Raw genomic sequence first — 11,517 nt, forward strand, 5'->3', positions numbered from 1 at the left:
AGCAGGGGCCCTAGGACAGAGCCCTGGGGTCCACCTGTATTGACTGGGAAGGGAACAGATGAAAAGTAAAAAAGTTTTGCTCACCCCAATGAAACGAACATTATGGGAGAAAATCAGAGAAAACCCAACACAAGCACAGATTCGAACCCAGAACTTATTGACTGCGAGGCAAACACGCTATCTACCTATCACCGTGCTGCTCATGGGTCTACCTTGTAATTGTGAATATTTGCCCATCAGCAGCAAGGGCCATCGTGGCGTGGTGCCAGCACTGTCAGTACCTGTAGAAAACAGGTTGCCCACAACGACCATCATGTTTTGCCCTTGCTCAACACATGCTTCCTCCAGGACGCAGGAAAGGCTACATGTTCATTATGCAGACGAATCGACATAAAGGGAGGGGATGCTCAGTTTGAACTCATTTGAATCTATTTTCAAATCAAAGAGCTTACTTTTGTATCATTTGTTAATGCCCTCATAATAGACATCTAAATTACCATGCGTAATGCTGAACTGAGAATGAATTAGTCTTCAAGTAAGTCAGTAGAAACTGTTTAAGTTTGGTCAGAAATCATTAATATTTTTTCCATGAATGTAGTTCTTGCGCAGTTTGGCCTTTTTTTTTCTTTTGGCGTGACTGATTGTTCTGGTACAAGGTGAATTATGCAGTCATGAAAATAATTATTAGACCACCCTTGTTTCTTGAGTTTCTTGTTCATCTTTAAAGCCTGGTACAACCAAAGGTGTATTTTTTTGACAAATATAATGGAAACAAAAAATGGCTCATAAGAGTTTCATTCAAGAGCTGATATTTAGCCATTTTCTATGGTTTTCCATAGAAAATTGCAGGGGCCAGGAATTGGTGCACTGGCCGGGAATCGAACTTTCATCGGTGACGTTAAGGGCAACAGGGTGCACGCCAAGTCACTAAAACATTTGGATGAACATGTCCCAAGTAACTTTACAAACTTCTTTTTTAACTGCACATTTGCACCTGAAATTACTTAAACAATATAGAATGCGAGATATAGATTTCTTATTGCATAGATGGTTTGGCCCGATCTTACCAATAAAATCAAAATTAAACAAAATACAAATTTTAAATGAAACTTGTCCCCCTCGATCCAAAAAATATTCCAACCTTCCGGTAGTCCCGGGCATAATAATAATGTATTCTTTGCATTGTATATTGTCGCATGTAAAACTTTTTTTATTGTCAGCCCTTGTTAACAAACTGATTTTCAAGACGAAATAAAGCCGTATAATGACAGTGTTTTATTTACGAAGATATCCATTTCAAATGCATGATGCATGTGCATACTTTAAAGAGAAAATAAATGACGCATTGTGAAAACTGTGAATGTACAAGACTTGAGATACAATTTCATCATTCAGGTGAGCAATTAGAAAAATTAAAGTAAATCATTTGGATTTAAGGACCATTGTGAACTGCATTGCACGTGACTAGCGAGTGACAGCGCTCAGCCGGTGCGGCATGGGATTGAGGGTGAAGCCCACCAGGGGCTTCAAATCCAGCTCGTCCTCGGAAGTTCCGGGTGGAGGAGTGAAGCGGAAGCGCTGGAGGAGGGACGTGAAGAAGAGGAAGAGCTCCATCCGGGCCAGGCCCTCGCCCAGACAAACCCGCCGGCCTGCAACAACCAGGGAAGCGGTTATGGGCAAGCTCTCGACCTCGCACAGGTGCTTTCCCTCTCGTGACAGTCCACATCCCTAGCGCCAGCTTCAATTGGACGCACACACCTCTCCACCGCAGTAAGGTTAGGATTACCGTTGTAAAATGAGGAAACGGCAAATACAATGTGATAAAATGGGACTGCGTGTACCTGCAGAGAAGGGCAAAAAGGCATCCCTCTTGACGAAGTTACCCTCCTTATCCAGGAAGTGGGAAGGGTTGAAGGTGTTCGGCGTCTCCCATTCACTCTCATCATAGAGGGCAGAAGTAAGCAGAGGAATCACAGAGGTGCCCTGAATGTGAAGGAAACACCAAATGAGCTCAATTTGCATCCATGTAGTTTGCATCAAACTCAAGGCCCTTTCCCCGGATCCCGATGTCGTTCGTATTTGCTGACTTGCCAAAGTTTGTCCTTCACTTGTGTTCAAAAGTAGCCATAAAAATGACAGTAGCAGGGGAAATTATGTGATGTGTGTGATCAAGACAACAACACAAGGGACAAGAAATGCAACTGCGCCGTGCTCTAGCTACGTCTACTCTGGAAACAAACTCGGCGCAGCTAAACATCTGGCGAGGAGACATCCAGTAGGCGTAAAAAAACTAAGACAAATAAATCTGCCCATTTACAAAAAAGATTAGTCAAGTCTAGTTTAAATGTATAGCCCTTAATCACAAAATGGTCTCAAAGGGCCGCGCAGTCCCACAGTTGACAAAGATTAATGACATCCCCTGATCTAAATCCCCCAATCGGGCATGGAAAAACTCAAAGCCCCAAGTACAGCATTGTACTTTATCAAAACATACAGAAAAAAAACACAATTTAATAGAATGTAAAGAATTTAACAGTTTGTGCATCATGATTTCATGCATTAATTCAATGGGCATCGTGTATCTTGGGCTTGTCTTGTGTCTTGGCCAACAGGGGGCAGTATAATACATACATTACAAAAATACTACACAGAGATTTGCTGATGAACCACAGAAGACCGCAGTAATAATGACAATAACAATAAAGAACATCTAAGGCGAAACACAAAACCTTCCATCTGCAGGACGTTCTGATCGCTGGATTTCACTTTTTTGAAAGAAAAGACTTTTTTTACGTTGTGCTCCAATATAACTTTTATAAAAATGTTTATAACTACCGCAATAGCAATGCTTGTTTTGTACGCCCGTCTACGTATTTGTGTTAGCATTGAGCGAGCAGACTTTTGTACAGCAAAATTAGGTTAAATATACAATGTGCATTACGTTTTGTTTGTTTAGTTTTCTAGTAAACCTCATGTGGGTGTGGCAATAAACAGCTTAAAGCAAACATGTGGCATCTTTTTTGCCAGCAAGATTTTTGCCAGCAAGGCAAAGCAAAAAAACTGGCAGAGAGCGACAGATGGAGATCGTATCTCAAAAAACCCACGCGTATGTGGTTTCACTGTTAGAACCGAAGTGAAACAGGAAGTGACCTTTTTGATGAAGTAGCCCTGGAATGTGACGTCCTGGGTGGTTTGGTGCATAATGGCCATGGGGACGATGTTGGCGAATCTCTGTATCTCGTGGATGACGGCGTTGGTGTACGGAAGGTTCTTGCGATCCTCGACATTCATCAGGCGGCTTCCGACCACGCTGCGAAGCTCCGCTTGGACGCGCTCTGCAAACAATCACATCTGTGACATTCACACCACAGGACAATCTAGTGCAGTGTTCCGTTTTGAATTTACAAGATCAAGAGTCCCGTATTAGCTGTTGCATTAATTTTGCCGTCTCCCCCCGCCCCCAATTGGTTAATGAAAATGCATTTGATTAATAATTATTTATGTAGCTCATTAAATCATTGGTTAGTTAATTCATTGTAAAAACAAAACAAATACATTAGTACAATAAATAATCTATTGTACTATCCTAGCACTGTAGAATTAACATTTTAAATTAATTTTATGAAATACATAAATTGTAATTATAATATAATTGAAAAATTTGCAAATTATTTTATTATTAAAATAAATTATACTTATATAGTAACTGTCTAACTTATTAAATAATTTGGTAATTCAGTATGATGAATTATGGTTAAAAATGAGTGAATTATTTTATTATTAAATGAACTATTATAATGTACCCATTTACTGTAACCGTTTGGTTGATTATTATAATTACTTTATTTCCAAATAAAATTTGAATGAATAATTTTATTTTACATACACATTTTAACTATTTTATTAAACAATTTCGTGATTGTTTATTTCATCCATCCATCCATTTTCCAAAACAGTTTATCCTCACTCGGGTTGCAGGTGTGCTGGCGCCAATCATATGTAATTAACTAAAATGAAAAATGAGTGACTTCTTACATTAATATTCAACTTATACTGTACATACATGTACATACTATTTTTTAAATGATTAAAGAATTAGGTAATCATTTTGAATACATGTAATTAACATTAAAAATGAGCAAATTCCTATTGTATTATTAAGATAGAGCATTATACAAGCGTAACTATTTTTTTTAAATTAAATAATTAATTCAATTAAATCATTACAAAATAATCAAATGTAAAAAAAACGTGAAAAAAAACTATTTCCTGTTTTTTTTAACCTCATCTAAAAATAACCTGATCCATCTGTCCATTTTAAAAATTAAGTGCAAATGTTAGCCCACAACAATGAACCCAACATAATGGGAGGAAGATGGACTACCCAGAGAAAACCCGTGCAAGCACAGATTCAAACCCAGAACCTACCGAGTATGATGCAAACACGCTAACCAGTACCGCACTGTACCGCTAACTTATATCTACCTTGTATTTGCGGATATTTGGCCATCAGCAGCAAGGCCCATCGCAGCGTCGTGGCGGTGGTTTCGGTGCCCGCAGCGAACAGGTTGCCCACGACGAACATCATGTTCTTCTCATTGAAGTGGCTCTCTTCCACACACGCTTCCTACAGGACGTGGGAAAGGCCACATTTTGAATACGTAAATTTGGGCTCGCAAGTCAAGGCAAATTTCGGCCGATTGTGTGGTTCATATCTCGAGACACAAGTGTATATCTGTCCTATACTGGTGGCCAAAGTGCACACCAGAATGATCAGCACCATGGCCACTGAAGTGTGACAAAAACTTTCTTAGGTAGCAATTTTATCAGTACGCTATATATGTGGAGCATACAAAGGGATGAAATTACTTTTTCAAGAGGCGGTTGTCACAAAAACACACAAAAAAAAGAGAAAAGTAAATCATGAAACAAAAACTATTTTTGATATGGGCTCTATAATGGCAGATTTTGACTTATTGCTCTGGAACGCATCGGCCACGATAAACAGGGATTCACTGGACTGTTTTACAATTATTTATTTATTTATTTTTAAATATATTTGTCTCCCAGATGGATTTATTTTCCCCCCCAACTGGGGGGGGAAAAAAAAAACGAGCAATTGTGAACCTTCGATAACATGGTGGAAAAAGTCGATCGGGGGCATTGCACAAACATCAGCCATTGCCAGTGTAACAATTTAGAGCGCCTTGCTAGTGGACAGGGGTCCTCGGTTTATGACGATATTGAAAAAAAACATTTCAAGGTTACAAATGGCGCACAATAAACTACTTTGGAGGGCGGCCTAAGAATACGCGGTCACACAGCAAAAGAAGGCACGCTCACTTACAGTCATACTAGATGTTTTATATTGGATTGTTTAATATCTGTGGTCTAGAAGTGTTTTTCATACAAATATTACTTTAATTCTGCATTCACTACGATGGTAGCATTGGTTTATGATAAAGTGCAGCGCATAGTAACGGAGCACTGCCATAAACCGAGGACCCCCAAGTCACAGGTGCGGCCAAACCTCTTCTTTTTGCTTGCGGACGAAGAAGCAGTCGACCAGCCCCATGCACATTTGGGGGTTGAGCTTCTCTTTCCGCTGGTGCAGAAGCTCTTGCACGTCCTTCATGGCGTCGTCACGGTTGCTGAGAACCATCCGCCGGTGTTTGACCCAACTCAACAACCGGGGGAACATGTTGTAAAGCTGCAACACAAACCAGAGGGATTGGAAATGTAAATCTTACAGCAGTGATTCCCAACAACTGTCTGCTGAGGTAGATAACACTTTCACTGTTATTTTTCCGCTGGCATAGAACATCGGGAAAGGAAAAGAGAATAAATGCACAGATGGAACTCACCTGTATTTGGAATGAACCAGTCATACGAACGCTCTCATTGATTCGTTTCACCATAGCGATGAAGCGACGATCGCTGTATTCGAATCTGTTCCCGTACACGATGGAGCAAATGATGTTGGATGTTGCATGACTCAACGGAGATGTCGTATCGAACGGTTGCCCTGAAAAAGACCGCAGTTTACTTTCAAGTTGCTGTCATTTCAAAACCATTTTTTCACACCCCCCCCCTCACGAAATAATGGACAATGAATTAGAACGTGCCTGCATGATCGTGCCCCGGCATTATAGTGTTTCAGTGTAGTCCGCTTTGAAGAATCGCAAACAAATTAATAAATCCCAAATAACAACACCCCCCCTACTAAAGCAATTAGTAATTTCGTATAGCTGCCACAAGATGGGGCAAAGCACTTAAAATGGAGAGGATCATTATGCACTAACACTATGATCCTAACATGTACACAATCATTAACACACGGTACATAACATGTATTCCGAATTCATTAGTAGCTGCATTGGGAGAATGAATGAGAAAAGAATCCCACCATGAATTAAAACTAACACCACCATCAAGGTTTCACCAGATGGTGCCAAAGTGACACTTTCATGAGAAGATCTTCAGTAAATAACGGAAGATAGGTTCTCCCAAAAATGTGCAATTTCGCAAATGCCATTTGCTAATATGCGTGGGCTCACTTTATTGTAGTTTAAATGTTTTGGGGGTTTTCCTCTGAGGTTTTTAGTCTTTAGAATTGCGTGAAGTCTCGCGAGAGATGATGGCTTGGTTGCTATTTTTGTTTTGACATTTTGAGGCACACAGTTAGAACATTTTGGTGGAACTCTCAATTGTACCATTTTTGCGACTGCTGGATTGCATAAGACTGTACTGTACTTCACGAAGCCCATTAAATCGCTTTGTTGACAAGAAATGAAATAAGTGACTGAGTTTTCAAGTGCCCATTAAAAAAGCGATAAAAGATTCATTGTAACAGAGTTAAAAAGCATATACAAGTGAATGGTTCACCTTTATGACTCTCAAAAATGGGAATGAGATGGCGGCACTCCTCTAAGATTTTCTCTTCGGCAAGTCTTTTGCCCATGCCGAAGTCTCGCAGAGTACTGAGGGCAAAACGTCTCAGATCTTTCCACGAATCCCCATTGGCAAACAGAATGCCTGTGAAACATATATAAAAAATATATATATGTATAAATATCTAAGCATTTACTGGTGATGTCATCATGAAACAAGTATTTTAAACAAAACGTAGACTTTTATATCCACTTCATTCCATCCATAGTCAGATCTATTAACAGCATAATGCTAAACCAAGAAATAATTAGGCTTGAATAATACGAGACAATCATTGATAATTCTGTGTGCTTTAGATCATGCTTTACAAAACTGTTCTGAACAAGGAAAAAGATAAAATTGTAAAAATATATACTTTTTTTGTGTGTTTCGGATAACTATTTTTAAAAATATATAATTTTTTTAAACCCATAAGTACTGCTTTAGGTTTCAGATAAAAAACATTACATCATAAAATCTGGAGCTGCAACACATACAAATATATATTTGTATACTTATATATATATATATATAAAATATATAAAAAAATATAAAATATACTTGGAAATTTTTTTTTTTAGACATGGTGCATTTAGAAATGCATATATTTTTATTTCATTATGATGATAATTATTATATTTCATTTTTGTTTCCACTGGGAGAACTTATTTACCTGTTGTTTTACTACATTTCATATAAGTATTACTATATTTTTGTATTTTTTTCCCCACTGGGATAAATTGTGTTATTTGTAATTCTTTGCATTTTTAATGAAGTAGTAAAACATTTTGGAGATAAAAAAATTTTGTTGGACAGCTACAATATTAATTCTTTTGAAATCCTAAAGACAGAAAAAAATAAAACTCAAACTGTATTTGTATATTTTTAATTCCTTAGGATGCTGCCGACTATGGATATATATAGATATATAATTGGCACAACTTCCCTTACCTGGGATTCAAATTTGTCTGACAAATATGGTGAAAGGACTGACCATGACCATGATTGGAATCATGAAAAATGGGGGTGATGAAGCGCTCTCCAAACTCTACTGCGTGGCCGACCAGAGCCTCTTTGAGTGCCTTGTATCCAGCCAGGACCACCACTTTTCTGGTGCCCATATAGACGGTGAATACAGAGCCGTGATGTTTTGCAAGCTGCAACAAAAGGAAGAAGAGGATAAAGAATTAGTTACACAATCACGTAAGAGGCGACGTTTAGGTGAGGAGGGAGTTGCACATTTACCTGACACAGGGCTCTGTCGAGCCAGGTGAGATCCAGCTGCAGCAGGTTTCCAAGCAGCGGCAAGGGCCGAGGCCCCGGGGGCTCCTTCCTGCCATCCTGCGGCGAGCTGAAGCGTTGGGAGGCGAAAGCCAGGAGGAACAGCGCGGTCACGCAGGCCAGCACCGGCGTGGCGCTGGACGACAGCAATAGGGCCGAAGCGTCTTCCAATGCAGACATGTTGCGTTCAGGGGGACTCGGGTATTTATGATGCTCACACGGGCTGTCTCGCTCTCTTTTATCTGGAGAGCTCCTACTGCTTAGCCTTGCCCACTTTGGCTTGGAAGGGGAACCTTTTGCACAGTCATGAACATTTACAGGTGTTCAAGTGGCTTGGCAACGTACAGAGAGGTTAACCCTTTGAATTGAATGCAATTAAAACAACAGCAGCTTATGCTTTAAACTAAAGACAACAAAAGAAGAGAAAACAAATACAATAAAAATAATACAATACTATATATCAACACGATAAATAGATGAATTATAACAACAATAGGAAGAAGAATATGACTAAGAATAACAGTAAAAATAATAAATGTGTCCCTGGTTATTAAGATCATAAATTGTAGCCACCGGCTCATTAAATTAGCGGGTAATAAATGTTTACTAATAATATAAAAATGTTCGCTTAGACCCAAAAAACATTCCAAATGGGGATACAACTTTGCCTCATTTTAGTTGAGGAGTATAAATTGTAGTCATTCACCTACTGAAGAAGAAAGTAAAACAAATACAATACAATTAAATAAAAATTATTTAATTGTAATAAAAATTATCAATTACATTTGTACCCTTTTGGTCCAAAAAATATTTCCAATGGGATAACACTTTACCTTTTTTGTTACTGTAAATATTGTACAGTGTAGCCATTCTCACTTATTAACACATTCACCGCCATTAACGGCTTCAGAAGTCAAATGTGACAGTGAATGAGTTAAAGAAGAATGCAAAATAAATACAATTGAATTCAATAAAGGATGAATTACATTATCCCCTTAGATGCAGAACGCATTCCAAATAGGGACAAAACTGCCCTTTTTTAAAGATATTAAGCTCATTATTGCTAATAAATATAAAATAATAATGGATCATTTCAAACCAGCATCTCAGTTCACAGAAAAACAGCGCGTTTGCTCCCATTTGCATAGAGCCTTATTTAATGTAAAAAGGAAGATGCATACATATACAGTCAACAGGATGAGCTCCATACAGTTGCAATGATGTTAATATTCCCTTATTAAATATCATACAGCATATCTCAACATCAGCAGTCCAATCCCCCCTTCCTTTTCTACGACCAACTAATATTCCCTTTTGATTCAAGTTGTACATAGAAGTGATGACATGTGCAAAATACAATTAAAGAAAATTGGAAAAAAAGTGTAAAAAAATGAGCAGTTACACGTGTTAAATAATCTTTGTGGAATGTCAGACTTTAGCTCTGCAAAAGCATCTCATGCTGCCAACATAGTGGATTGCTGCTTTTTTTTTTTCTTTTTTTTTGCTTGGTAAATACATTCATCTCATATCTGCCACGCAGTCACACACGATGGATGATAGTGCGCATCAGCGATAAAGAGGGTGAGATTTCGACTGTCACAATTCCTAGGAAAGGATTAGGAAAACATATCTATTTAGGAAAACATACCTATTTAAAAGTACAAAGAAGGAATAGGCTCTGAATGCGGATTAAAAGAGGAATAAACAGCAGTCTGGTCATTTCCCGTTAGCGAAAGGCATCTATTCTGGAATATCTATGACAAGGTTGGGGTGTTTGAAGTGGAAAATGGAGTTTACATTAAACATGAGACATTTGCACCTTGTCCAGAAGCACATAAACTCTCTATTAACTCTATTGTAGTCGATCAGACATTGACTTAAAGCCGATCAATTCTGTGTTGTCATATACATTACAGTATATTCCATCTAACCCTCACATGCATACAAACAGGTTGATGTGTTGTTGTTGTTTTGGCGTGCCATAGCCATCACATGTTTTAAAGGAGCACACGTTGAGAAATATACAGAGGAACCTGCAAAGTAGATGCCAGTTTGTTCTAAATTAATGTTTTTATCCCTCATAGGAAATACAGTGGTAACTCCACTTACAACTGACGACACACACCAAACTAATGCCCATTGAATTAAAGCACTGAATCATGCTGCACGGCGCTTGTAATCTGATCCCGGGATAAGCCATTAGGCACTGTGCTTCACACTGTTGGCTCCAGCTGTGGAAGCAGCGCAAAGCATTATGGGAATTAGGACTGACAGAACCCCTTCTGCTTCCCAGAATTATTTGCAGAAGAAAAATCAAGCTAAACATTGCTCATTTCTTGCATTTCTTCCTGTCCACATTGTTATGAGTGTGTGCATTAGCTATACGTCTGGCTACGTTGGTATTTATTTCATGACATACTTGGCAAATAAAGATGATTCTGATTCTGATGAAACTCTGACTGTGGCTGGTGCGTTAAACAGTGGCATGTCGGTCAAGTTAGTTACATCTTTAAGCAACCTGGTGACTCACCAAATGTATTGAGTAGAAATTGCTCAGTAAGATTTCTATTTCTGCAAAGGCATTGAGCCTATTTGTCCTTATGCGAGTCATTGCGGTCACATCATAATCAAAAAGCCAGTAATGCCAATTGTAAAAGACAATGCGCAGGTGAGTAACTGAGTGCAGTCACTCACCTGAACGCAGTCTGACTGACATACTGATCACTGACAAATATATGCGAAGCACTGAATACACAATAAGTGAACCGCGATATAGCAAGGGATCACTAAAATAGTGTTTCCCTTCATTTCAGTAAAGAATGATGCTTTGGTTTTGAGTGACGAATGTGATCACAAAACTAATTAACCTCAAAAGTCGAGGCGCCACTGTATAGCCAAGTGTTAATTAATTGTATTGCTCATTGTACTGAGAAGCTGGACACGCGTGTGAGTGTTCTACGGTTATTGACACACTTTTTCTGTTTGCCATGAATTTGCGGAGCCAATCCTTCAGATGCTCACGGAGCTGAAGTTTCAAAGGATCTGCTGATTTGGACTTTTTGTCGCCTGCTTTGTACCATGTTAGGGGTGTTCCACTTTGGAGGTTCCACCGTACCAGACCGGATGTTGACATGATACAACGCTCTGCTTTTTCAGGTGCCATGCTGTCAGCCAATCAACTCTTACGTATGCAACAAAAACTTTAAATGCTCTGTCCTCTGACCTTTTTTTGTGTAGCATGAACACATCACATGATTTTGCACCTGGCAACATTTAGAGGCTTGAAACAAAGGGCATAAAACACAA

At 38.8% G+C, this 11,517-nt stretch overlaps 1 protein-coding gene across 1 annotated transcript; it reads right to left on the reverse strand.

The window, feature by feature from the left end:
- Positions 1-1,255: 1,255 nt before the first annotated feature.
- Positions 1,256-11,485, reverse strand: LOC133414818 (cytochrome P450 2K1-like). Its single transcript, XM_061700470.1, has 9 exons — positions 8,176-11,485; positions 7,925-8,087; positions 6,886-7,035; positions 5,865-6,025; positions 5,531-5,710; positions 4,486-4,627; positions 3,151-3,335; positions 1,842-1,983; positions 1,256-1,649 (listed from the first exon to the last, which is right to left on the reverse strand). Exons 1-9 carry the CDS (start codon positions 8,389-8,391, stop codon positions 1,465-1,467), a joined length of 1,524 nt encoding a protein of 507 aa, XP_061556454.1. The 5' UTR covers positions 8,392-11,485; the 3' UTR covers positions 1,256-1,464.
- Between the last annotated feature and the right edge of the window lie 32 nt (positions 11,486-11,517).

The sequence above is a fragment of the Phycodurus eques genome, chromosome 16 (genome assembly GCF_024500275.1).
Source record: "Phycodurus eques isolate BA_2022a chromosome 16, UOR_Pequ_1.1, whole genome shotgun sequence".
NCBI classification, from domain to species: Eukaryota; Metazoa; Chordata; class Actinopteri; order Syngnathiformes; family Syngnathidae; genus Phycodurus; species Phycodurus eques.